Source organism: Notechis scutatus, chromosome 1, assembly GCF_049901735.1.
Source record: "Notechis scutatus isolate UNSWTSFEM ecotype Mainland chromosome 1, rNotScu1.2, whole genome shotgun sequence".
Taxonomy (NCBI): domain Eukaryota; kingdom Metazoa; phylum Chordata; class Lepidosauria; order Squamata; family Elapidae; genus Notechis; species Notechis scutatus.
Genome location: NC_142009.1, coordinates 268373329 through 268400826, shown reverse-complemented (window position 1 = coordinate 268400826; position 27498 = coordinate 268373329). Strand labels below are relative to the sequence as shown.

At 39.5% G+C, this 27498-nt stretch overlaps 1 protein-coding gene across 1 annotated transcript in view; it reads right to left on the bottom strand.

The window, feature by feature from the left end:
* The window catches only part of DGKZ (diacylglycerol kinase zeta), a 171468-nt gene extending 144201 nt beyond the window's left edge, over positions 1 to 27267 (bottom strand). The window contains exon 1 of the mRNA XM_087951313.1: positions 27110 to 27267. Coding sequence (XP_087807439.1) covers positions 27110 to 27159 — 50 coding nt within the window. The 5' untranslated portion in view covers positions 27160 to 27267. The remainder of the gene's footprint in view (positions 1 to 27109) is intronic.
* Between the last annotated feature and the right edge of the window lie 231 nt (positions 27268 to 27498).

Genomic DNA, 27498 nt, shown 5'->3' with positions numbered 1-27498 from the left:
GAGTATATACGGTATATATATGGTATTCAGCTTTGTTCGGGTATTTTCCCACGTCATTATAGTTGTGCTTTTAAAGTTCTAGCAGCGTTTCAGCAGAATCTCATCTGCCATCATCAGGCTTCTGTATAGTGTTCGTTTGTTCTGTATAGTGTTCGAATACCATACATATAAATACCCGCAAAAACTTAAGAATATATTATATATATATATATATATATATATATATATATATATATATATATATATATATATGTGTGTGTGTGTGTGTGTGTGTGTGTGTGTGTTTTCTTAAGTTTTCGCGGGTACTTACATGTATGGTATTCAGCTTTGTTCGGGTATTTTCCCATGTCATTATAGTTGTGCTTTTAAAGTTGTAGCAACGTTTCAGTTGTACCAATGTTTCATGTAGCAACAATACAGAAGCCTGATGATGGCAGATGAGATTCTGCCAAAACGTTGCTGCAACTTTAAAAGCACAACTACAATGACGTGGGAAAATACCCGAACAAAGCTGAATACCATATATATATGTGTATGTGTATGTGTATATGTATATGTATATGTATATGTATATATATATATATATGTGTGTGTGTGTGTATGTGTGTGTGTTGTGGCTCCGAGCCTGTGCTGTTAGAGGAAGAGGACTTGGAAGATGAGGAGGAGGAACTGGGAATGCCTTCCTCCCCAGGACTTTCCTCTCTGGCAATGCCTTCCTCCCTGATAATGCCTCAGGTTTCATCAGACAACCGAGAGGAACAGCCTGAGATTAATCAGGAGGAAGGCATATCGGAGCAGCCCCTGACAGGGAGTCAAGAGGAAGAATGTTGGCTTGATCCTAAGCAGCGTCGTAGGGAGAAACGTGAGCAGCAACGTAGGAGGCGTGGGAGGGTCAGAGAGTGAGCTGAGTCATTGAGCCACACCCCACAAGGGATAAAAGTGGGTGTGTTGTCGGCTGGAACTTTGTACAGGACAAAGTTTGATCTTACTTCAGGTTTTCTTTGTGAATGAGTTTTGTGGTCTGCCTTGTAATTTTCTGTAAGTAGCTTTTTACTTGCTATCAGTTCGGACTTGGCAGGCAGAGCGTGTTGGAATGCCAAGGACGTTATCAGTTCCAAAGAATTAACTCTGTGAAGTCCGAACCAGCCTGCCTGCCTGTGTTTGTGTGAGTTGGTACTCTGTCATCTTTTGGGAAAGAAGAAAGGTGAGACAGAACATATATATATATATGTATATAAAATTGAGAGCCGGAAATGACTAGCACGTATGTGCGAAGGGAACCTTTGCTTTTACCTTATAAACAAATCTAACAGCATTACAGTATTGTTCCTAGGTCAGAGGGATGGAGTGCAAGATTCTGTAATTATGGCACCTTGTGCAAATCATTATCCTTGATTAAAAAATAATAAGGGAGTACATATACTCCAAACTAAGCTTTGGATCACTCTAGTGAACCTGAAAAAATGTGTTCTATATATAATGTGACAGTTTTGCTTCTAGTCCAATGCTTTATTTGTAAGACATGTCATTCTTAGACTTCAAGGGAAGTAAAAGTGGACTGAAGGTGTCTCCATAAGAGTGGAACTGGGGACTGTAGTGGAATGAGGAGCTGGGAAATGGATCAGCACCTTGGAATTCCTTTCTAGTATAAGGAGAGGATGCTGATTACCCATAAGTGCTCCATACAACAGCTCTCCACTAGAATACCATAATCTACAATCTCTGATGGATTTTAGACTGCTGTCAGCCAAGAGATCATTATCGTTACCAACGTTGCAGTTCAGAGCCTTTATGGGCATTGGTTCACATGTTTCCTTTCTTAATTTCTTCTGGAAATTTCTTGTTAATGATTTTTTGAATATTAAGAAAGGCAAGTTTTGTTATAGCAGGTTGGTTTCCTTCTATCCTTGACAAAAGAAGTCTAAGAACTTGAAAAATATTTTTTTTAAAAAATAAACAGCAAAAGGGTAACTACAACATTTATTTTGAAAAGTTATAAATGGATTCAGGAAACAGACAAGCTTAAATATTATAATTAAAGAAAGAGAGACTCATTAATACAGAATGAAATAAAAATATCTGATTTTGGAAGAATGCAAGAATATTTGGAAACAATGTGCTTAGAAATTACTCTTAAGATTGTCTGCTATTGTAAAAATAGATTTAGAGGAGGTTATAGAAGAGGAACAGATTTTACCGAACAAAACAGAGGCTGGAGTTGATTTGAATATAAATCTAAAAGTGTATTTAAAAATGTTAAGTTGCAAAAATGATATGGAAAAAGATGCTACACTGGATTTACAAATGAAGCTGACTGATTTCTGTAGAGGACACACAAATAATACATCACAGGACTGATTTGGATAATTTTCTTATTCTGGATTTACAAAAGAGATGTGATAAACTTATGAAGGACTTTCTGAGAACAGATAAAGAGAATCATCTTTTGAGGTACTATTTAAAGAGGTTAGAGATCAAGATTCTTAAAGTAAATGGATTACAAAGTTTATTGATTTGATCAATACTAAAATATGTTGTTTCTGGTCTCTCTTAATGGCCTTTTATTTGACTAGGCATAAGGCTTTTAAATACTTGTTTATAGATACTGTAAAACAGTGGTCCCCAACCTTTTTTGTACCAGGGACCAGTTTCAAGCACAAACACTTTTTCAAGGACCGGGGGAGGGGGAGAATCCGAGTTTGGTGGTTTGCTTGCAGACGTTTCATTACCTGACTAGGTAACATCTGATGTTGTTACCTAGTCGGGTAATAAACGTCTGCCAGCAAACCACCAAGTTCAGGGAGCGCCTCGGCCCTGCCTCCCTCAGCCCCATCCCTCAGGTGTCTCCCTCCCTCCCTCAGGTGTCTGCCTCGTTCCTCTCTCAGTCGCTCTCTCGCTGCTCCACCAGCCCAGGAAGAAACTGGGCGGGTGGCTTTTCCTGTCGCCACAGCTCCTCCGAGCGCCCGTTTACCCCCACCCCGCCCACCGCGTTCAATCCACAGTGCTCCATTCTGCCTGCCTGCCTGCCTGCCTTTGTTTCGGAGCAGCTTCAGCTGATAAAAAGAGGCGAATAGTTATTATTCTCAGCCGAAGCTTCTCCCAAACAACCAGACAGGCAGGCAGGCAGAACGGAGCACTGAATTGAAGCCGCGGCGGGCGGGTGGGGGTAAACGGGCGCTCGGAGGAGCTGCGGCGACAGGAAAAGCCACCCCCCGGCTTCTTTGAAGCAGTTTCTTCCTGGGCTGGTGGAGCAGCGAGAGAGCGACTGAGAGAGGAACGAGGCGGGAGGAAACCGAAGCTGCTGAGCCAGAGAGCAGGACAGGCTTCGGTTGCTTCCTCCCTCCCCTTCTTTCATTTCTGTCCTTGATCCCCGATCCCAGCAGCATTCACCGAAGGCGAAGAAAGCTGCCATATTTTTTTCTTTGCGGCCCGGTACAGAGTGCTCCACGGTCCGCGGCCCGGTGGTTGAGGACCCCTGCTGTAAAAGATAGCATATGAGAAAAGATTTCTTTTGCTGTATTTTTAGATGAAATGATAAGTTGCTATGTTAAAAGTAAAATAAAGGAATAAAAATTGGTTTATTTGATTAAGATGAAAATATATATGTTATTACTGGTAACTCTTAATGGACTTTTGCTGATTAAAACTGAATGATGAGGTTTTACAATGTGTTTATTGATAAGAGATAAGATATGTGAAGAAGAGAGCTTTTGTTGAAACATCAAGGAAGGAAATAAATTATTGAAGTTGTTTGTACTTGTCTTATAGAAGGGGAATTCACAAGTGTGTGCGTGCATAAATATATTCTTTACTATTTTTCTCCATGTCAGTTTTACCAAAAGGCAAACAGAACAATATCAAACTGAAAGTATACGTTGTACATCGAATAAGACATTTTGGACTATCCAGAACCATTCACACAAGCTATATTGATGTGTTGTAGTAATGAGTCAGCTTTAGCATTTCATTTGGGCATAAGATGATTTTAACTATGAAGGAATATGTTATGATCTCACTCTTTGTATGTATTAAACTGCGTTCTTATAAATGAATTGAAGGGCAGGATTTTTATTTCTAACTATAACAATCAAAAGTTAAAGACTGTAGCACTCTGAAAGGTTTTGAAGTACTCTGTGTTATCCCAGCAATTACTGATACGGAAACTGCAGCTCTAGGTTTTCTTTAAGAGAATAGGAAAAGATTGAACATTGGCGTAGCCTGGAAGAACTTTGACTCATGAGACCATGTGGTCATCCACTGTACACGGGGAAGGGATGAATGCAAAATGCCCATGCCTGAGTTTCCGGTTTGTCGGCTTCGCGAGCGGCAGGGATTTGCGAAGCTGCGCGATCCCTGCCGCGCTAGCCGTTTTTGGGGCTCCGACCCAGACGGGTACAGAGCTAGGCTGCCCTGCAGGGGCAGCTGAAGGTAGGGGGATCCGGAGAAGGGTTTGGGGTGTTGCAGACCCCTCCCGGCCGGCAGAACCCCTTTTCCCAGGACGGTGCAGCGGCGGTCCGTAATGGCCGCCACAAAGAAGCTGGCAGCCGGGTAAGAATGCGCAGGAGGAAGTGGAGAAAGTGCTTGAGAGGAGAAAGTCTTTCTTGGTTCCTAGGACTCTAAGACATATTTAACAAAATTCCTGAAAAGTATGACTTTCTGAATGATACCTTCGAGAAGAGGAAAAAAGCGGCAGTTTAATGGTGCTGAAAGGATAGCTTACCCTCTTTTTTTACGGAATAAAAAGTGAACATTAAGAAACCTATTTTTTTTAGGTGAAAACTGGCTCTGAGCGATGAGTGGGAAAAGAGAGGACTAAAAAAAAATATTTGTATGCTAAGACCTTGTTGGAGGAGATGCCTTAAGGATTGAAAGACTAAAATATATTGCAATAAGATTTTAAGAAACAGATTTGGACTTTCTTTTTCTCTAATTGATACTACCCCAGGAGGAGAGAGTGGGAACTCTGTCTTGGTTTGGACTGACTGAGAACTTTGGGATTGTCTTATTTTTCCTTTGGAATATTCTGGCTGTTGTAAGAGAAAAGAAAAGAAAAGATTTATAATGGCTTCTTCTATCGAGGAACTGAGAAAAGATTATGAGCAAGCAAAACAAAATGGTAAAGCTGGTTTGAAAGAAGCCTTCCTTTTTTTTAGAAATGGCGCTTATTAACTATCAACAAACATTGCAACAGATGAAGACAGCAGAAGAAAGACAAAGAGAGGAAGCCATCTTTAATAAATCTCAGAACTCGACCAAGAGGGAAGGAAGAGGAAAAAGAAGAGAAATAAAGGACTTAAGATTTAAAAAACATTTAAGAAAGGGAAAAACAAGGTGCAAAATCAATATAAGGATGGTAAACAAAAGGGAAGAGGAATACGACAGAGAAGGGAAGCCAGTAAGGCAGAGGCTAGAAGAAGGGGGGCTAGAAAGGTTTGTTGGGGGAAGAAAGAAAGGGAAAAGGTGGAGAAAAGCTACAAAGTTTTGAAATTAAATGAGAAAAAAAGAAATTTTTTTTAGGGATAAAGGATAAGTATAATTTCTTCAAAGAGATTTTGCAAGGTACATAAGATGATATTGTAGTATTGTATCAGAAATAGAAAATTTAAATGGCTTGAGAGTTGATAAGAGATTAAAATGTTGGAATGTTAATAATGATTGGTTTGAAAATATAATATGAGGGGAGATTTAGAATATTAAACTTTAATTAAAGAGTTTATTAAGATTATGGTATTGATGTTATTATAAAACTTTCATTATAGTATTTTGTTTTTAATATTTAAATCTATTGTTTAACTATGTATTTAATTGTTTTAGATGTATTATTCAGTTAGAATGTACCAAGCAAAATCGGATTGGGTATTTTAAAGATTAATTTGATTAATTTAGTGGGGAGATAGAAAGGCATCATACTCTGATTAGTGATTTCAGGAGAAATTTCTTTCTTTTTAAAAGGAATGAGACAAAGGTACAATAGAGAATGGACAAAAGATATAAATATAATGACTCAAATTAAGATGATTAATTAAGATAGAATTAAGAAGAGTGAAATATGTGGAGAAGTTAATATAGAAGACTTAGAATGGTAAATAAAATAAGTAATGATATGTAAGATGAGCCTGAATATAATTGAAGTCCATGAAAAGAGAGATACCTGGGTCCAAGTTACTTTCCAAAAAGATCTTTTTTATGTTTTGTGTGTTGTGCGTATATGTTGTTTTTTTGGGGGGAGAATTAATAAAACCTTGTAGAAATATAGAATGAGAATAATGGTAACTAAGTCAGAAAGAAATAGATGAAATAATAATAATAAAATTGAATAAGAGTAAAGAGAAATAAAGGGAAATTGGATAAGAGGTTTTTGTATGTTTATATGGAAATGGTTTAAAACAGAATTATAGTTTATCTGACTTGTTAAATTTATAATGGAAAAAGGTTTAAACATGTAACGGATAATGATGACTTGTGTGTTTTGAAAATTAATAAAACTTGTTTAAAAAAAAAAAAATGCCCATGCCTGAATTAACACTGCTAAGATTATTAGAACAGAATGTTTCTGCTTTTATTAAAGGTGACATGTTCCATTTTTGATTTATTAAACAATAATAAAATGATTGTTTATCTGTATTCTGCTAACATTCTTTTTAAAGACTGGATATCAGCCTAAAATATTTGAACTTGGAGACTTGAAGCTGGATCATTTCAACACAGTACTGAAAGCAGGCGTCCTAGCAATTATTTTTTGGAGATGCAAGCTATAGGACACTTTGGAGATTTCAGGGTTTTTGTGTAGCCATCAAACATAGTGATCATTCCTGAGAAAATAAATTATTTTTTAATCCAGTCCTCTCTCAAGCCATCTTTCAAACATCTTTCAATCTTTCATGTAGGCTTCATGGGATTTGCAAAGAGCCAGGCTGTAATTCCCTTATTCCAGGTTATATAATGTGACAGTATATATCATAGAATCCAAGTCAGCTAGTCAGTGGTGGGATTCAAAAATTTTTACTACCAAGACTTCCGGTTTGAAGGGCTTCGGCGACAGACAGAAATCCGCGATCGTGTGCGGTTTCTGTCTGGGCTCACTGCTAGAGCGCCCCGAGCCGGCTGGTTTCGGGGCTAAGCCACCCCGTAGAGGTGGTGAAGAGGGGGGAGACAATCAGCAGGGTCGAGGAGAGCCGCATCTCTTCTCCTCAGCTGGCCATTACTCCCTTTCCCGAAGGCGGTTGCAGCGGTGGTCAGAAATGGCCACCACAAAGAAGAACTCAACCGGAAAAGAACGTGCAGGAGAAAGATAAGAAGTGAAAGTTTTGGCTTACCGGGTTAAATTGTAAAAGCAACAACCAAGGTACCCTGGAATTTAAACTTACAAAAAATAACATCGCTCCCAAAGAAGAGTCGGAAACAGCGAAGGAAAGTGAAAAGGGAAAGGTTCGCCTTTTTGTTTTCTTCTCTGTCCTTCCCTATACTGACAACTAAGAGATATAAATAAGAAATTGGAAAAATCCACTTTGACATCAATAGGCAATTAAGTTGAAAATAAAACAAAATGCCAAAGGGATAATAAAGATTTCTGGACATTAAAAACTTTCTTTTTCATAAGCAGGAAGGGAGAGAAAAAGAACAAGGGCAGGATCTGGAAGAGGGAGGAGACTGCCTGGAATTAAAAAGAATCTAAAGTAAAACTTCAACAAGACTTCTAAAAGATACATTTTAACTGAAACTTTGCAACTAAATAGTAACCCCAGGAAGAGAAAGTGAAAAAAAAGAGCAAAAAATAAACAGCTTGCGTGTATTTGGATTATTTGGTGATCTTTGGATTTTTGGTTATTATATTTGAATGACTAAAATCAATCGGGTGGTTGTTTAAAAATGTATAGTACCATGGCACCACTTCTGGATGAATTGAAAATGGAACTTAAAAAGTACAAAGAAGATGCACAAGAAGGGAAGGGTTCTTTTGGCTTCGTTTTTCAATTCTTAGAAATGGAGATTTGGAACTATGAAAAACAAGAAGAAAAGATTGCAAAACAAGAAGACTGGGACAAAGAAGAAGCCATCTTTAATGAACAGGTAATTCTATGTGGGGAAGAAAAAGCAGAGGGGGGAAAGAGAATGGAGAATTTAAGACTTAAAAAAACAACCAAAGAAAAGAAAAATAATTCGAAAAATAAGTATAATACTGGAAAGCAACAGAAAAGGGAAGCAACAGAAGAGAGAAATAGAGGTAGAGAGACAAGGGGGTAAAAAGGGGAGAGAGAAGAAGAGAGGGAACAAGGAAAGGAAAAGAAATTACAAAGGACCGGAGCAAGATATAGAGAAACAGGACCTATTTAGAGATAATGGGTGAAAATCTAACTGAAAAGGGATTCTGTAAAGGTACATAAGATTGTATTGTTATATTAGTAATAGAAATAACTTTAGAAAATTGGAAACAACGTATGATTAAAAGGAGGGATAAAATAGTTAGTGTAATTTAGTGAAATGTTTGTGAATAAAATAAGTGAAATAAAATAAATGAGAAAATTGAATTAGCAAGGAACGGGAACATTTTAATTAGTTAATGTTTTATAAAATATAAGTGAAGGGGGGGGGAATTAACTATGGAAAGCTTATAATTGTCCCCATAGAAGTATGATATTTAATTGAAAAGTAATGTTAAAGATGTTAAGACTTTAATGAATATTAATATTAATGATAGAATTGAATTGGAATGGAATGTTGTTTTAATTATATACATTTATAATTTTTTTCTTTTTTTAAGAATACAGTGTGTATTTTAAGAATGTACCAAGCAGAATCCGAATGGAAATTATGTATTATATTGAATGTTACAACTTTAGGGAAAAGATATAAAGGCGTCATACTCCAATCAGTAACTACAGGAGAAATTTTGTTTAATGAGAAAAGATAATAGATAATTCAAACAGGACAGACAAAAAATATAAATACAATTATTTGAATTGAGATGAGATAATTAAAATAAAATTGAGAAAATTAAAAGAGGGGAGAAGCTGTGCAGAAAATGTAAAATAGTAATAAGATGTGAAATAGAATATAAAAATGAGCATGAACCGGAATTTGTGTCTGTAGGAAGAAATGTAACCCGGGATTATGCTGCTTTCAAAAAAGATGTTTCATTTGTATTTTTTTTTCTCTTTGTGAAAACTCAAATAAAATTTACAAAAAAAAATAATTTTTTTTTTTACTACCGATTCTGTGGGCATGGCTTGGTGGGCGTGGTGTGGCTTGGTGGGCATGGCTTGGTGGGCATGGCAGGGGAAGGATACTGTAAAATCTCCATTCCCTCCCCACTTCAGGGGAAGGTTACTGCAAAATCCCATTTCCTCCCTACCCCACTAACCTGCTTTCCAGCTCCATTCTCCTGTGCAGCGCAACAAAAGAAGACCCAGCCAATCAGCTGGGACTCGGGAGGCAGAGAATAGATGGGGGTGGGGCCAGTCAGAGGTGATATTTGCCGGTTCTCCGAACTACTCAAAATTTCCACTACCAGTTCTCCAGAACTGGTCAGAACCTGCTGAATACTACCTCTGCCAGCTAGACAACAACCAGACAACCAAGTCAGCAGGCACATATTTCAGAATGTCTCATCTCATTTACCCAGGCAATCTGAAGATTTTTGTACCAAACCTCCCCGATCAACCCAGCACCAAATTGCAGCCAGTAATTAAAATGTAATAGCCAGATTGTTCCTTTGCTCAGTTATATACCTTCAAATGCTACATGGAAGAAACAGTGCCCACCAGCTGGGAGGAGAAAGCACAGCCATATGCAAGGTAAGAGAGCATACTACTAAGCAAAGGGCAACTAGCTGAATGAAGAGGTGGAATTGGCAGGAAGAGAGCAGAACAGTGATGTGCACCATGTGTTGGTTTCTCCATGCGTTCAGTCTCTTCAAAAAGCCTCATGGAGCCAAAGGAAGAAGGAAGCATTAGCAAGTGAAAACCATCTGTCGGAGGAGGAGATGAAAAACACGGGGGCGACTACCTCAAATCATTCAGCAAACAAAACTGTCTGCAAGTGGGCTCAGGAAAGCTTCCTGGCAGAACTGCATTGGCCCTACCATCAGGAAGGGTGAGGGAGTTGCCTCCTCACACAACAGATGAAGGCAAGTGTAGAAAGGGCACCAGAAGCCGCCACCTGGCCTTTCTGCTCCCTTGAAGGTCAGAACTACGTGTTCCACGTGGGCTGCTCTGCATCTGGTTTAACTAGCCTGGCTCTCTTGAGTTTTCAAGTAAGAAAACACTGTCTTGTGCTTTGTGTCAAGCAGCGTGATATAGTGGGGCATTTCTGCATATACTGTACTCTTGGGGTGAGCAACTCTTTGGAATCATATGCTAAAAGGTGCTTCAAGTGTGCAGGATTATGAATCATATGCTAAAAGGTGCTTCAAGTGTGCAGGATTATGAATCTAGTACAGTCTGAAACTTATTAAAGCAGCTTCTATGCAATACCAGGAAAAGATGCATTTTGTTTGAAGAGTTGTAGACAAGCACTACATAGGTGACCTCACACCCTACCAAAAATGGTTTGATTTCAAATCCAAAGTGTTGCATTGTAACATACCATATTATACAGCACTTTCCTCCGCTCAACATCAACTTGTGCAGAGCAACTCCTCATAGGAAATAAAAGTAAACTATAATGAGCGCTAGTGACATAAAACTAACAAGACTGATAATGCTATACATATTTCTATTGTATGTCAAACTCTTCTTGATCTACACAAAACTTATTAAAGAAGAATATTTGTAGCTCAGGATAGAAATGAAGGATCCTTGGTGCTCTCTGAGCTTGGTCGTTTTCTTGCAGATGTTTCATGACTAGGTAACATCATCAGTGCACAGATGATGTTACCTAATTTGGGTAATGAAATGTCTGCAAGAAAACAGCCTAGTTCAGAGAGCAACAAGGACCCCTCTACACAAAACCTGTTAAAAGTGGGCAGAAGAAGCACTGACCTGGAAACCAAGGCTATTACATTCCTTCTCAAAACTCCCAAATTTTCCCCATTTCTCTTTGAGTCTGAGGTAATATATACTTTCCCTAAGTTGCCAAATTCCCTTGCTGCAGGTCCTGTTGGAACTATAGTAAGCTGAACTACCTTTAGCAAAGCTCAAATACTGAGAATACCTCCATATTTCCACCTAATACTGTGCCACTGTGATTTTCCTTGGATCATACTTACTTTTCACCTCTCCCAAAAGTAAATCTCATTGTTTGGAAAGCATCAGTAAGTATCAGCTGGGGATGGGGATGCTCCCCCCACCCTTAATTGGAAACATAGTTAAACTATGTTAATAGTTAAACATAATTATTCCAGCTTGTCTCAGATCCAGAATAATGTCAGGTTCCCAAGTGATGAAATCCATTTAAAAAGAAAAGTACAAAGTCCAAAAGTTTCAAAAAGATTTCTTTTATTTAGGAAAGCATCAAATTGGCAAAGTCCATGGTAATTCCAGATCTGACACAACCTGGAATTACCCCACAATATTTTTAGTTAGAAACAACTCCCAAAAGTCACATTCTCCAATAGACGTATTTAACATTGCTTGATGTCATTAATCTCCACCTCAAGGGGCCCTAGCAAGGACAGCTCGTTTCCCACGGGAAGAATACCTGGCCTAAACAACTCCCTCGATCTCCACTCCTCCCCCCTTAGGAATGTGGCAAGCCTGAAACCCTTCCCCCACCCCATGACTGCCACAGAGAAAGCAAGAAAAATAATATATACTGAGCCTAACTAAAATGGCTACACTTACGTCAATTTCGGGCTTGACACAGTATTTGGTTCATTTGTCTGCTGTTTTACCTTCTCTTCACAGGTATGTACAGCAAAACCAATATCTACTACTTAATATGAACATTCATTCCTTTGAGCCTAGTGATCAAGTGTACCTTAAATCCTGGAAAAATGACCCCCCTGCAACCTACGTTGAGGGGCTCCTACCAGGTATTGCTCATTAGCCATACAGTGTTGAAACTTGATGGGACCAAGCCATGGATCCACTACACCAAGGTGAAGAATACTACTACCTCAGAAGAATTCCACTCACCATCCACCCACCACAGAGTATTATCCAGGATTGGACTGTTCTGTAGAAGGTATGATGTTTTTATTTAAATAAAAAAAAAGATCAAAATATAAAGATTCTATGGAGAGCCTCTGGATAAAGTTGGCAATATTAACAACCATAGGGACTTCAATGTAGATTTTAAATTTAGGAGCCTGGAAGGAAAAAAGTTATTCAGAACTGTTGAGGAAATGGCAAACATGACTAAAAATACTGATTTTAGATATGTATACCTCTTCTACCAGAATCTGGAAAGGGGATGGTGTTAGATAGAAGATATACCCCTTGGTAAGGAATGGGAAAACAGTCACTTAACAATTAGGAATGGCTCATACTTACCCTACACAGGATTATCAGAGAACTATATCCAAAATGCCACTTGCATAGAAAAGCTGCCCTGAGGCAACTATTACAACCAGATTGTGTTGGCTCTGGGGACTCGTTGGATAGCTAAAGCAGGATTATGCTTTTCTTACCCAAAAAAGCAATCTAGCAACCAAAAAGCCCACCTGTGTTGGGATTTATCTAAGGTTAGGGTTAACAGGTAACGTCATCCTAAAAGAGATATGACATTGTTCATTATAAAGGTTGTACAACTCTTACTATCTGTGTGCTGTGAAATGTTTCTTGCCCCATGTGGAATAAACTGTATTAAAGGAACCTATGTAGCACATATCATGTTTTTACTTTGTGAATTAGCCCATTAAGCTGTCCAAATTGGCATCATTTAAAAGCCTTTCCGGGGACTTGGTTATCCAGGACTGTGATTCTTCGGTAGGTGACAAGCCTTAAAAATTCTACCTTCTGAGTGGTATGGCAAAGGCACTTGGGGTTTTGTGGTACCAAGTGTCAAGCTGATACCTGATATTATCATAATACGTCCAGGAAGTATAGGGATCGAAGATTGATTTCAGAAGAAACAGCCCCAAGAAATCCCAGATGCCTTTTGGAAAATCACCTTGGGGACAGCCATGACCTGGATGATTGAGAACCTCCATAGACATTTTGTCCTAATAAACTCATCTCATGGTATCCAAATAGGAAAAACCATTGGCCGAGGACTAATACCCTCTATGTATGTCACATTAAATTACAGAACTATTTTAGCAATAGGAAACATATTTAGCATGTTCAACAGAACCATCACAGCACTAATGGATCTAAATGAGGAGCAGGCACGAATTTATCAGATGGTACTTCCAGATAGGCAAGCTTTAGACACTGTTTTTGCTGCTAAGGGGGCTGTATGTGCCATTCCGCATACTCACTATTGCACATATATTAATAACTCTCTGGCTGACATCAGCAGAACCATACATGAAATGGAGGAGTTGATGAAAAATAACTCAGTATCTGGGACATCTGGCTCATCAGATGTTTATCTTTGGAAATGACTGACATCTTGGCTTCCTAGCTTTGGCTGGCTAAAATCAGATAACAGATAATCAGAGTTGGAAGGGACCTTGTAGGTCATCTAGTCCAACCCCCCCACCCAAGCGGGAGACCCTACACCATTTCTGAAAAATGACAGTCCAATCTCTTCTTGAAAGTCTCAAGTGATGGCGCTCCCACAACTTCCGAGGGCAAGCTGTTCCATTGGTTGATTGTTTTCACTGTCAGAAAGTTTCTCCTTATTTCCAGGTTAAATCTCTCCTTGTTCAGTTTCCATCTATTATTCCTTGTCTGGCCTACAGGCACTTTAGAAAATAGCTTGGCCCCTTCCTCTCTGTGGCAGCCCCTCAAATATTGGAAGACCGCTATCATGTCTCCCCTGGTCCTTCTCTTTACCAGACTAGCCAAGCCCAGTTCCTGCAACCGTTCGTTGTATGTTTTAGCCTCCAGTCCCCTAATCATCCTGGTTGCTCTTCTCTGTACTTTTTCTAGTGTCTCAACATCTTTTTTATAATGTGGTGAAAACAAAACTGGATGCAGTAATCTAGGTGTGGTCTTACTAAGGCTTTATAGAGTGGTATTAGTACTTCCCTTGATCTTGACTGTATCTCTCTGTTAATACAACTTAGGATTGCATTAGCTTTTTTGGCTGCTGCTGCACACTGCTGGCTCATATTTAGCTGGTTGTCCACTAAGACTCCAAGATCCCTCTCACAGTTACTGCTATACTGCTATCCCTATTTTCCTTTCTAGTTCTCACTGTATGCTTTGGGATAGCTAGCTGCTGTTGTATTTAATATTCATCTTTGATAACCACCAGCTTGAAGTCCTGTCTGCTTCAGAAGACAGATGCTAGACTAATGGTACTGAACTCTTTTTTTATTAGAGCCGGAAACGACCAACACGTATATGTGAGGGGAACCTTCATCTTTACCTTTTAAACATGATCCAAACTACTTTCTGGGCTTACAATAATCATCACCAGGGGCTGCCACAAAGAAGAGGGAGTTATAACTTATTTTCCAAAGCACCTGAAGGCAGGACAAGAACCAATGGATGGAAACTAATCAAAGAGAGAAGCTACCCAAATCTAAGGAGAAATTTCCTGATAGTTAGAACAATTAATCTATGGAATAACTTGCCTCCAGAAGTTGTGAATGCTCCAACACTCAAAGTTTTTAAGAAGAGATGGAACAACCAATTGTCTGAAATGGCGTAGGGCGGTGATGGCGAACCTATGGCACCCATGCCGGAAATTTCTACTGGCAAGTGAGAGGTCACCCAGAAGAGCCCCACTGCACCAGCCAGCTGGTTGTCGGGTATCTGCCGCACATGCATGGGGGGAGATGCACACGCGGGAGATGTATGCGCATACTCGGGGCAGGGCACACATGGGAGGAGTCATGTGCGCATGCACAGAGCTGCATGGCACAGGGGGATGGGGAGGTTGCACGCACATTGCATCAAGGGTACAGGCACGCGACGTGGAAAAGGTTAGCCATCACTGGTATAGGGTTTCCTGCCTGAGCAAGGAGTTAGACTAGAACAGGGGTCGCCAACCTTTTGGACCTCAGGGACCACCAAAGTCATAATTTTAAATCCCGTGGACCAGAGACCCTGGGAAAATCCCCCAAAAAGTCTGCAGGAAAATTCCTCACCACGTTTTCCTACTGATCGATCATTCTTTATTTGGGGTCGCAGGATACCGTCTCCAGTTCCATTCTCAGGGGGAGAGAGACTTTTGGCTTCATGCAAGGAAAGCAGCAGAAGCAGCAGAAGTCTTTCTTCCTGTCCCCCAAACTCCACCAGAAATGAGTCTTTGCCAGTGCAAACTCTTGGAGAAGGATGCTTTGCAGGGTCCCAAAAACTCATTTCTGGCAGAGTTTGGGGGAGAGAAAGAAAGACTTTTGCTGCTTTCCTTGCGTGCAGCCAAAAGCAGAAGAAGAAAGAAGCAGAAAAAAGCAGCTCAGTGGCCAGGCCAGACACATGGGGCAAGTTCCTCCCCTCTGCCTTTCCCCCCCTCGCTCACTACCTCATATTGTTCTCAATGCAAGCAATACAAGCCTTGTATTCCCAGAGCAACCTGGATTAATTGCTTTGGGGGGTGCTTTGGGGGTGACATTTCTCTGAGGACCACCAAAATTTTCTCACGGCAACCACTGGACTAGAAGACTTCTGAGTTCCAACTCTGTTATTCTGTTCTGTTATCACCTGAAATGTCTGACTCCATGGGAAAGGGACAGTGGGAAATGATAAGAGAGCCTATTCTTCTACATTTAAGACAGGATATTTCTTCAAGTTTGATACAGCCAGTTTGCCCGAAAGAAAGAGAGGGGACAGCACACCAATCTCAGGGAAACAACAACAAATTGTAGATTAGAGTTATAAAAGGTGACTTTTTTTTCTTTTTATGACTCTATGATCCTTGTATCAGGATGGAGTCAGGAGAGACTGAATAGATCTGAGCGTTTACTAGCTGGATGCCCTTCCTGTCACCCACATGGAGTTTACAGCAGATATTTTCTCTTTGCGCTCTGATAAAGAAATGTTTGTCCGCTGCCTAGGATTGAATTCTCAGCCTCCTAAGTGGGAGGTGAGCATCTTCACCTTCAGGCTACCACGTCCCTCGGAGTTATAAAAGGTGATAAGTAGTAAAAATAAATGAAAATTAAAAATGGCAAGGAAATTGTTAAACCAACAGGACATGAAACCTGAGAAAACTGTCAGGATAATGGGGCATTTTCCATGGATTAGAGTGAAAAGGCAGTAAGTGATTTATGACTGTATATTCCTTTAAGGGAACTTGTCCTGTACTGTATAAAAGGAGCTCAGATTTTAGTGGGGAACATGCTTGATTTGGAATCTATTCCCAAGCATCAATTATTCTGTACAGAATAAAGCTTCACAAAGACTTTTATGTTTGGTGTAACTCAATTGGGCAGAGCACACCAGGCTAAGAACCTCTAGTATTCCTGGGACAGCACTAGGAAGCCTGATTAAAATGATTTAAAGGGCTGATAGATTCAGAGGAAAGGATGCGTTAGAGAAACTATTCATCAGCTTATACCCATAAAGCATCTACTCTGCTCCACTTGGCTACCCATCTGGGACTCAGGCAATGTGCTTTTGCAGCTCATCTCGCAGTCCATAAATAAAATGGCATAAGTTTCACTGTGGTCAAAATGGGACTCCAGAAGCACACAAAGAGCGCCTAGCAGCAGAGGTTGGTCCCAGCAGAAGCACCACATCCTGGTCATACCTACACAAAAATATGCTGAACCAATCAATAACAGAAAAGTACAAATACATATAACAGCATCAACACAGCCTTGGGACTAATAAGCACAGCAATAAAAAGAAAAGGCTTTCTATCTCTTTGTCATTGGTAGCATACCATCCTCAGAGAATTTAAAAATCTGTAAGCCATTGAATAAATAAATCCTTGACTGCTCTTTAGAAGGCCAGATCCTGAAGATGAAACTCAAATACTCTGGCCACCTAATGAGAAGGAAGGACTCACTGGAGAAGAGCCTAATGCTGGGAATGATTGAGAGCAAAAGAAGAAGGGGACAGCAGAGAATGAGGTGGCTGGATGGAGTCACTGAAGCAGTAGGCGTGAGCTTAAATGGACTCCAGAGGATGGTAGAGGACAGGAAGGCCTGGAGGAACGTTGTCCATGGGGTCGGACGTTGTCCATGGGGTCGGACACGACTTAACAAAAACCCATTGAATATGAAAGAAAGCACAATGTGATAGCAAACAATATCCAAAATGAGAAATAGAAATACATTGTGGTTTGTAAATATGGTTTCTTCCAATTTAATACAGTTGGCAGATTTTTTTGAGTTTGGAGTAAGAGTTTTATTTTGATTTGGTTTTGGATGTGGAAGATTTTTTTTTTTTTTGCCCAGTTTTCAGAAATTTTATCTGGTTAAACCTGTGGTCTTTCTTGTAAATTAGGACAGCATTTTCCCATTCTCAAAAAAGAAGACATGCACTGGAAAAACAAACAAACAAAAAGTGATCAAAAGAAAACCATATAGAGTATTTTAATATTCAAAATATGCATAAGTTAATTTATACCTAGCTGAAATATAGAAATAATTATAATTCATATTAGATTTTAATGCCATTTTCCAGATAGTAGCTGCTACAATGGATAACTTCAAGTCCTCCGTGTTTTGTTTATGTAATTCTTTGTTTTTAAACAGAAGTGGCATTGGATATCCTTTCAAATGAATAGTGGATGTCTTCTGATAGGAGAGATAGCCATATTATTGTGCTTTGTGATTTTAAAAATAGCTATGTCACATTGTAAATTGATTTAGGGTTAGTTAACCAGTTTAAAAGTATCTCACAACAAGGCAGATCACAACTAATATCACACCTCTTCTTCCCTTCCATGTGCTCACACATGACAAGGTCAGAACACGAGGTCTCCATAATCACAGCTTTCACTGTACTTCAGGGGGATCTTCGCAGCAAATAATTGACAGATAAATTGAATGTGTAAGATTAGATCTGTGTTTCTCAACCTTGGCAACTTTAAGCTATGTGAATTTCAACTTCCAGAATTCCCCAGCCAGCATGTCCACACACCTTAAAGCAAGAAAAATGTTTTTCACTGAATTCAAGAAAATGTATTCAGGATCATATTGTAAGAGATGCATAGCTAACAGATGCTAAAATGAAGTAGCAAGCTGTCTGCACTGGAAAAACACCAGCTCTGGAGAATAACTGAATCCTAAACATTTCCATAAGTCTGGAAAAGGAATTGGACTCAGTAAGGATGGATTCCAGATGGTTCAGGGAGGGCTTGTTGCCGGTTTGAGAGAAACTGAGGCAGCGTTGGTGGTAGAGTTGCTGGAGTCCAAAAAACACAAATGGGATTCTGTTATTATGCAGGTTTTGGGGAGCTAAGGAGCTGCTCTGGTTGCACAAGTGAACTTTCTAGTATATAAATAAGACTAATATAGGCATGTGTTGAGAAGGGCGAGTATTGTCTTTATGATCTTTCAGGAAAAAAATAAGGACTCCCATTAATTCCTAAAAGCCCAAGTGTTGGAGAGAGTTTTACAAATCAAGACCAGCCCAATGTAGGAAATATGGACACAAAGCAGCTCTTGCAACAGATAGCTATTCCATCTTTGCTTGAAAACTTCTAGCCAGGGAGAACTCACTCCATCTCTAAGGAATTGGTTCTCTTATTCTGGTCTATGGTTGTAACATAAATTTGGTTGGTCAAATGATTGATTGAATGAATGATTGAGCTGCTCTTGCCATCTATACAGTACGTATAGCCTCTTGTAGATGTAATCCTGTCTTGTAGAACTGCAGCAAATAAGTCATTGCCCTCTTTTAAATGATGGATTTAAATGATGGATGGTGCTGAAAATGTAGTTGAAATGCGAAGAGAAAAATCTTCTTACTGTTTCCTGATCTGTTGCTAAATGTAATAATAATGATGATGATAACAATAATGATAACAACAGTAATAATAGTAAAAATTAAAATAAATTCCAAGGATGCTTCCAACCACATAATTACACTTTATATTGTCCATTCTGCCCATAGGGCACTAAAGTTCATGAAGAGTGATTGCTCCTGGCTATGATTATTCAGTGATCTGGAAAAGGCACCATACATTGGCTCACAATGTATTCTTCTGTTTATTTCTACTTCATGTTCTTCATAGCTAAGGGCCAAACCACATTTTACATATAGTGATTTTCCCTGCTGTTTTTTTTTTTTTAATTTTAAATGAAAGCAGCCTTCTGAGACTATAAATTTAGCACTTTTTCTCCCAGGCTATTAAACTTCTTTTCTATGCATAGAAAAATAGAAGGGGAGATTTTGAGAGGACCAAAGTGCAGAAAATATCCTCTCATTACTATTATTTCACCTTGTGAATGGTATGCGTGTGTGTGTTTAATTCAAAAGTGAGATTCAAGCAACTGATGTTCAGGAGCATTTTCAGAGCTAGTTTTGAAAGATGGATACTATAGAGTAATGATCTGGAAAGCATTGATTTAAGGGAAAGGGAGATGGAAAATAAGGCAAGGCAAGATAGGAAGGCAGAAAGGCAGGAAGGAAGGAGAAGGGAAGAAAAAGAAAAGAAATAGGATAGGGTAAAAAGAAAGGGAAAGGAAGATGGATAGGAAAAGGAAAACAATTCACGGAAAGAAATGGAGAATAAAATGATGAGTATAAATGCCAAGGAACAAGGAAAAGAAAGTAAAAAGAAGTTTGTTTTTTAAAAAAACTTGTGTTAAAAAAGAAAACTGCAGAAAAATTAAGGAGAGATGATGAATAAGCTAGAAAAGAATAACATTAGGCACAATAAGAGTTTGCCTAAGCAGTTGATTTTGCATGTCACAGAATAAATAATTGATTGTGAATTATAACTGCTATTAATGAGATATTCTCTTATACTGTAATAAAATTTTCATTAGCCTGGAACACTGTGTGTCTTGACTGATGGGAAAGAATGCCTACCTTAGACAGGAAAATGTTTTAGGTGACCGACCCTAAATATGATAGAAGGTTATAAAAGAATAAGGAAAGGGTTTTAGTTACGTACATATGATGAAAGGGAGAGAAATCTGTTTCTGTTCATTTGGGAAGTTTGTGGGTTCAGCTTTCATACTGCCAGGGGAGGTTTGGTGGTTTGATTTGACCATGTAACAGAACATCTCCTTTTACAAGATTATTTCTTTTTTCAGTTTTTAGCTGCCAAGTCCTTATAAAAGAGCTTTCACTGTAGGAACATAACATTACAAAAAATAACAAATCAGGAAAACGCATAAAAAATACACGAGAGGCAGAGCAAACATAGCTGTAAAATTTATTAAAGAATAATAAAATAATAAAGTGGGAGTGGAACAGCAAGAATCCTACTCCAACGATGTCATAAAACAGACAAAATAACACAAGTTAACAGCACAGTCCTATGATTTCTATTAAAATGTAAAATCATATTAATTCAGTTGGTATTTAGGTATAGAAGTGCAGCTTGTTTTGAGGTTATGCATTTTGACTCTGATACTGGTTTCCCAACATTTTATCCATGGCTTAGCATTTCAAAATTGTTGGATCAGCTCCAACATGATAGCTACTAGATATGTTGAATTATTTTGTATAATTCTCAGTTCAAGGTCATGCATACAATTTTAGGAACTGTAAACTGAGACAGCTGGAAAGTTTGCAGTTGCAAAAGACAATTATGTGACATTATCTTATAGTCTTTCCTGGATACCATTAATGTGCTGCCTACCATTATATGGGGAAAAAATCCACCAAATGAATTAAAAAGGAAAAAAAACAAAGGGATATCTCAATTAAATCTCTTTTTGCTCTCTAATATATTTAATTTTAGATCAATATTTAAGCTGACATAATAAAAAGTAAGAGGTCAGGTGTTACTATAATTGAATTTCTGTTCAACTTTCTTTAGTTTTATGAAATCCACCCACTGCAACCCCTAATCTATGCTTCTAATTTTGTAATGTGAAGATAAATGACAATCCTGTAATATGTAAGAAAAAGGGGGCCTTGATAAAGCTTTGTTTAAAAGAATGGCATATATTTTTTAAAATGTAATATAAAGGAACATGGAATTGGACTGAGAAGCCTTAGTCCAGATTCAGTTCTAACTACCTTCCACAAATCCCAAAAATAATTACTTCTGAAACCAGGGACACAAACATGAAACCTTCTTCGTTCAAACACAGCAGTTTCTGCAAAGGTTGATGCCAATAAACCTTGCAAATCTACTCTTACTAAGAGCTTTGGTTCTAGAAGTGCTAAATTGTGCATTCAACCCACACTCCACCCGCCTGAAACACCTCCACACACCACAGTCTGTCTATTTCTGGAAGAAACATTTAATTCCATCAACTTTATGTATCAAAGGTGTTCTTTTTAAAGCCTTTATGTAAAAAGCTTGTGCCATCCACCCCTTTTGCTAGCTGGTGATGCAGAACAGGAATACGTGAGGGTGGGACAGACAGAGGCTCAACAAGTATTGTCCTTTCTTCTAGAAAAAGCTTATTTCAAATTGTTCTCCCTCAGTCATGGCATTTGACAGGAAACCCATACGCACAGTGGAGTGCAGGCAGTGGTGGGATTCAATTTTTTTTACTACTGGTTCTGGGGGTGTGGCTTGGTGGGCATGGCGTTGCTTGGTGGGCATGGCAGGGGAAGATTACTGCAAAATCCCATTCCCTCCCCACTCCACTAACCTGCTTTCCAGCCAATCAGCTGGGACCAGGGAGGCAGAGAACAGATGGGGGCGGGGCCAGTCAGAGGTGGGATTTGCGGGTTCTCCGAACTACTCAAAATTTCCGCTACCGGTTCTCCAGAACTGGTCAGAACCCGCTGAATACCACCTCTGAGTGCAGGGCAGTGGAGGTGTAGGGTGGCGTGCAGAGTTATGGGGTGGCAGGGACACCAGAGGACATGGTGGCCAGAAGGGCAGAGATGTGGGAGATAGGCAGGAGTGGAATTCTCCAGTTTTAACAACCGGTTCAGTGATTGTCACTTTGTGCACGTGTGCAGCACTTGAGTAACACAGCTGAGAAGAGGCAATCCGCTGTGCCAGGCTAATCAGCTGACAAGATATAGGTAGGTAAAGCACAGGGGTGGGTGGATGGGCCCACATGATAGTCGCAACGAACCAGTTTGCTGCCAGCTGATTTTCGGAGCAAGGGGTTCAGCTGAACTGGTCCGAACTGGTAGAATCCCACCCCTGGAGATAGGTGAGAGGAGTTGACATGCACCCTGGAGTTGTAAATGTGGGTGGGTTGCCAAGTGCCCAAATATTAATTCCATGCAACAGCTGTTATTTCAGGAACTGGGCCTAACTACCATTCATTCGGTGGAGTCTCTAAATGAATGGTCATTAAACAAGCATTTCTTGTACATGGGAACATCTATAGTTATAGTTGTGCCTATGAATATATTAATGAATGCCACAATCATTAAGTGAACCAATTGTTTGCTGCGGTGGTGGTTTTGCCAAAAATCAGAAATAAATGCCCGCTTTTGGCTGTCATAAAATGTGGTCACTGCAAATAGCTATAAATATTTATAAATAGCTATAAATGTTGCCAGGCCCCCAACATACAATGATGTGATTGGGGGGAGGGGCAACCATCAGTCCTTCAAATACAGGTCATAAGTACCCTTCATGTAGGTCACTGGAACTTCGAATGGCTGTTAAGCAACCAGTCATAAGTTGAGGACTACCTGTAATGTTTGTAAGAAATCTAAACATTTCAAAATACATTGAATTAATCATAGATTAGTCCAACCCAGAACTTAGGGGAGAGTAAAATCGAGTGCATAGCCTTCCAACTTTTACAAAGAATAATCTAACTAAAAAGTTATCTGGTCCAATCCTTGCTTAATTATAAAGTGAGAGGCCTTGGAGTTGCTCATTAAGATGTATCAGCTGTACTGCAAAAAGAGTTAACGGTACAATCACTTGGCCAGAGGCATTGTTTTGGCAGCAAGGTAATTGAATCTTATTGCTACATTTCTGTTTACAGTAATTATTTCTAAATTTGTATCTAAGCTGATACATTAATGTATGTTGTAAAATATGTATATATGTGAGGTTGTCCAGGCAGAAAGCATGCCTAGACGTTCTCATCAGAAATGTTTGCCATGCCTATGTTCTTTCTGTAAACTAAGATGCCTCATATCCTGCTTTTCCCTGGCTGTGACTTTCCCTGACTCCCAAGGTCATTCCTACATTCCACTATAGTATATATAGAGTAAATGTTCAGCTGATGAGTAAATAACTATTGAACAGGAAGGACTGTGGGCATCCTGATAAGAACCGGTTAAGAATCTGATGATGGTTGCATTCAAGGATGGGACCACAACAATGTACTTAGGGAATTCTTACAACATGCTTAACTAGGTTCAGGTAGGGGTTGGTTTTGAATAATAAGATTTGTTGAACTTGAAGTTTATTAATCCTTACTTTCCCAGTGCTCAACATTAAGTCTAGATGGGCTATATGAAAAGGGAAGTTGTGCTGTTTTTCCCCCACTCCCTTTAGCCACATGAGAGGGAGGGTAAAATGTGAACACAAATTGGTCTGAATTGACCAAAATCCCCCTCACCCTATCCCACTCCCACTCCCAATTTGCCCATGATATGGTAGCCTACTGTCCTTCGATGAATGTTTTCTGGACTGGATTGGAACAATAATAATATCCATCAGGAAGTGATAGCTACCTGGAATAGCTGGGAGGACTGTAAATATAGCCCCCTGCTATGCAGAACTACCTCTGTGTCTACTCAGTGGGAGAGATTGTGACTGGATTGTATCTTGGGAGCAGGGCTTTGAAGAATGAAGCAACTTGTCATTATAAACTCAAATGAAGATTCCAGCATATTGTAATTTGTCCTCATTCTGCATATATTTTTCTATGGGACCTGATTTTTCTGATAGCTGCACACAGGAAGTACACCAAAAGTCTAGCTCACAGACATCATCTTGATGATGTTTATTATCTTGTCTCTTTGTTTCATTTTCCTCATCTGATTGTAGGTCAGATATTGACAAAAATGCCAAGCTTTCCTATATTCTAGTTTGAAAGGTGATTGTTTCCCATGTATTAACATACAGGTTTTGTCAATAATAGATACCCCACCATGGACCAACACACTGTATTCTTAGAGTATTATAAATAGGGCTTAGCATCCCCAGATATTGTACATCTTTTTTGCAATATAGAAAAAAAAGGGGGGGTTGTATTTATTAAATGCTTAAGAAACAAAGTTTGAGCACTTTGTCCTGACTGACAACTCGGTGAGTCACTCTCAACAGCTATCGCTGCATTAATTATAACTAGAAATGGCAAGGCATGGACGATATCAGCATGTTAGATGTTTTCTGGGTTACAAGCAGACACACTGTTACCAATCCAGATCAGAGCAAACCAAGGGTGTAATGATGTGGGCAGAAGGACATTAAAAGAATCTTTGACCAGAGAGGGGAAAAAAAGAAGAGGAAACCAGTGTCCAACAATACAAATAAGACTCTGGAACCAATCCTATAGTTTATATTCCCAAAGGTGCTTTTTTCAAGAGGCAACTGGACTTTCTGGTTTTTCTTTCCCTTCCCCACCATCCAGTCAGAGCTGAGGAAGCTTCTTGGATGAGAAGCGAAACGTCTTCAAAGAAAAAAACAAAACCAGAAAGTCCAGCTGCCTCTTGAAAAAAGGACCTCTGGGACAACCCTGACCTGGATGATTGAGAATCTCCATAGACTATAGTGTGTATTGTACTGCGCCTCTCTTCCAGAGGATTTTGAATAATAATAATAATCATCATCAGCTGATGTATTCAGAATATGTAGCCTGTGACAATGCTATGAAAAATAAGCCTACTCTTTTTTTGTATTAATCCTTGGTAATATATTGTTCTGCATAATAGTCAGGCTAGAATGCCTTTAACAGCTTCAGAGTCTCCGTTAGCAATTTTCTTATGGGCAGGATTTTATGGCATTTCATCTCTCCCTGGTTTTAAAATATTTTCCTCTGTGCAACTGCCTATTCCGAAAGGGTTGTTTCAGGCTGATTAATGAGGGTTAATGACCAGGGGATCTGTCCCAGATTTCTACGAAGGATCACAGCTCCCTTGTTCTTTTATTGCTTTAATCTAAGCATCTTAAACCAGCCCTCAGAATAGCAGTTCTTTTAGGGGGCCCAATACAGACATGGGCATAGGGAGCCTAGCTGAAGCTTCTCAACACTCTTTGCACAACTGGCATGTTTCTGAGTGTAACGTGGCTCAAATGCATTTATTGATAGAATATAAATCTTAGCTGGACAGCAACATTCAAAGCACATTAATCAGTGTTTAAACAATCTAAACAATTAAATACCATCCACCACCACCCCAAAAAAAACTGAAACAGGGCAGCAGCTAATTAAAATGCCAAGTTAATAAAAGCCTGGCTGAACAAATGGCTTTTGCTGAACATCCTGAAAATCGGAAGGCAATTTTCAAGAATGCTGGTCAAATGCCTCAGTTACCTTAGCATTTATCCTATCTATAGAAAAGACTCAGATTGGTCTGATGTCTAAGCGAATGCTCTGCAAAAAATCAGATCTGCGTTCAAAATGCGTGTGCCTTTGCTAAATGAAGGAATAAAACTATTTACTAAGAATGTATTACTATTCTTCTTCTCATCCTTCCTATTACTTATCTCTTAAGACTATAACCTTTTGGTTGTATCTTTATGATTTATACTGTTTTATTTAGTTTCCTAGTATGATTTAATTGCTTATTTAGTATCCTATGACTATCACTAAGTATTGTATCTTATGATTCTTGATGAATATATTTTTTTATGCATCAAAGACAAATTCCTTGTGTGTCGAATCACACAGCCAAAAAAGAATTCAATTCTATAAGGGAAATCTGCCCCGTAGGAGATTCCAATGTCAGTACAGCAATCTTATTTTCTGTGTAAAATGTACAACCAGACCAGATTTTCAGAACAGAGAATTGATCTCTCTTGATCAATCTCCCCAGCCAAATTGGAAGTTATTAATAGCTAAAATAGCTATATGATAATAACCAAAGAGAGTTGGTAGTGCAATGCAAGATGAAAAAAAAAAGTACCACTCTTTTTGAAGTAGATTTAAGTTGTTTAAGTGTAAGTATGTGTGCATATTTTTTAATCACAGTAAAGCAAAGAACCTTGGCGTTCTTTTTAGTTTTCCCGATGAGGAATACAGTGACTCTCAAACAGTGACTGTTTGAGTGACTCTCAAACAGGGTTCACATTTTCACCTGCAGAAACTCAAGATGCAGATCTGAAAGTCACACGAACGGATTAGTTTATATCGGGAGAAATAAGGCTGTTTCATTTCTCTAGACTTCACATCACACTTCGGGCTCTTCTCACTTGATCACTTCCCTTCACTATCTTGGTATAAAATGTGCAGGTAGGTTTTCTACAATCTAAGTTGCATATTAGTTGTGTCAACATTTTACATAAAAACTGTAAACTCATCAAGAGTTCCCTATGCTGGGCCAAGAAATAAAGTGCTTTGCTGGAGATGAGACAAATACGAACACAGGGCAATCCCTGGCTCAGACACCAATCAGCGCCAGCAGCCTTATCACCCAAGAGTCAAAAGCTCTGCGTTTAGCTGTATGTAAAATCCAGACTGGACACGAGTGGCTGCAGGTGGTTTCCGCTTGTTCAGTCAACCTCCATCCTCCCTACCTCACTGTATCCCCAGTTTCCCATTTTTTTCTAAAACTCCAGAAGTTTTACTATCCTTTTTATGACTTAAGCGTGGAAGAGATGCTTGACACAAAACTAAGGGACAGATTGTATGGCTGGAGGTTATCATCTTGATTTAGCCAACCGGTAGAATTTATTAGCTACTCTGAAATCGAGTGTATTCAAGGACACCACCAACCCCCCTCTCTCTGTGTGTAAGATTAAATGGCAGCTGAGCTATATGAGATCAACGGGATTTATTTCAGGAAAAGCCCAGGAGCATTGAGATGTAAACTCTTCATAGGAAGGAAGGACGGAAGGAGGGCCTCTTTTAACGTTAGGACCGACTCCGATCACTACGCAGCTAGCTTACCTGTAGGAGACCTGCTTCTTGATAGCTAAGTGCAGGAATTGGTCGTCCATCCCCGAGGACGGACCTGCCGCAGCTTCGGAGGGTTTCAAGGTGGGCCCCAGACTTGAAGGCAGAGATTTCCCAGCTCCCAGGACCCTCCATTCGTCTCTGGCGAGCCTGCGCAGGGGTGTTTTGATCTCTCCGGCTGCCGCCGCGCCGGCTTCAGCAGCATCCCAGCCGCTCCGATTCCGGGGCGCTTCAGCCATTCTCTCCGAGCGGCTCTTTTTGCGCTCGGGTTTCTACCGCCTCAGCCGGCTCGCTCGGGTGGGGGGGGGGGCGTTGGGGGTGGGGGTGGGGTCTCCGGTTGATCTCGGACGCTTTGGACGCAGGTGGATCGGATTTTTATTTTT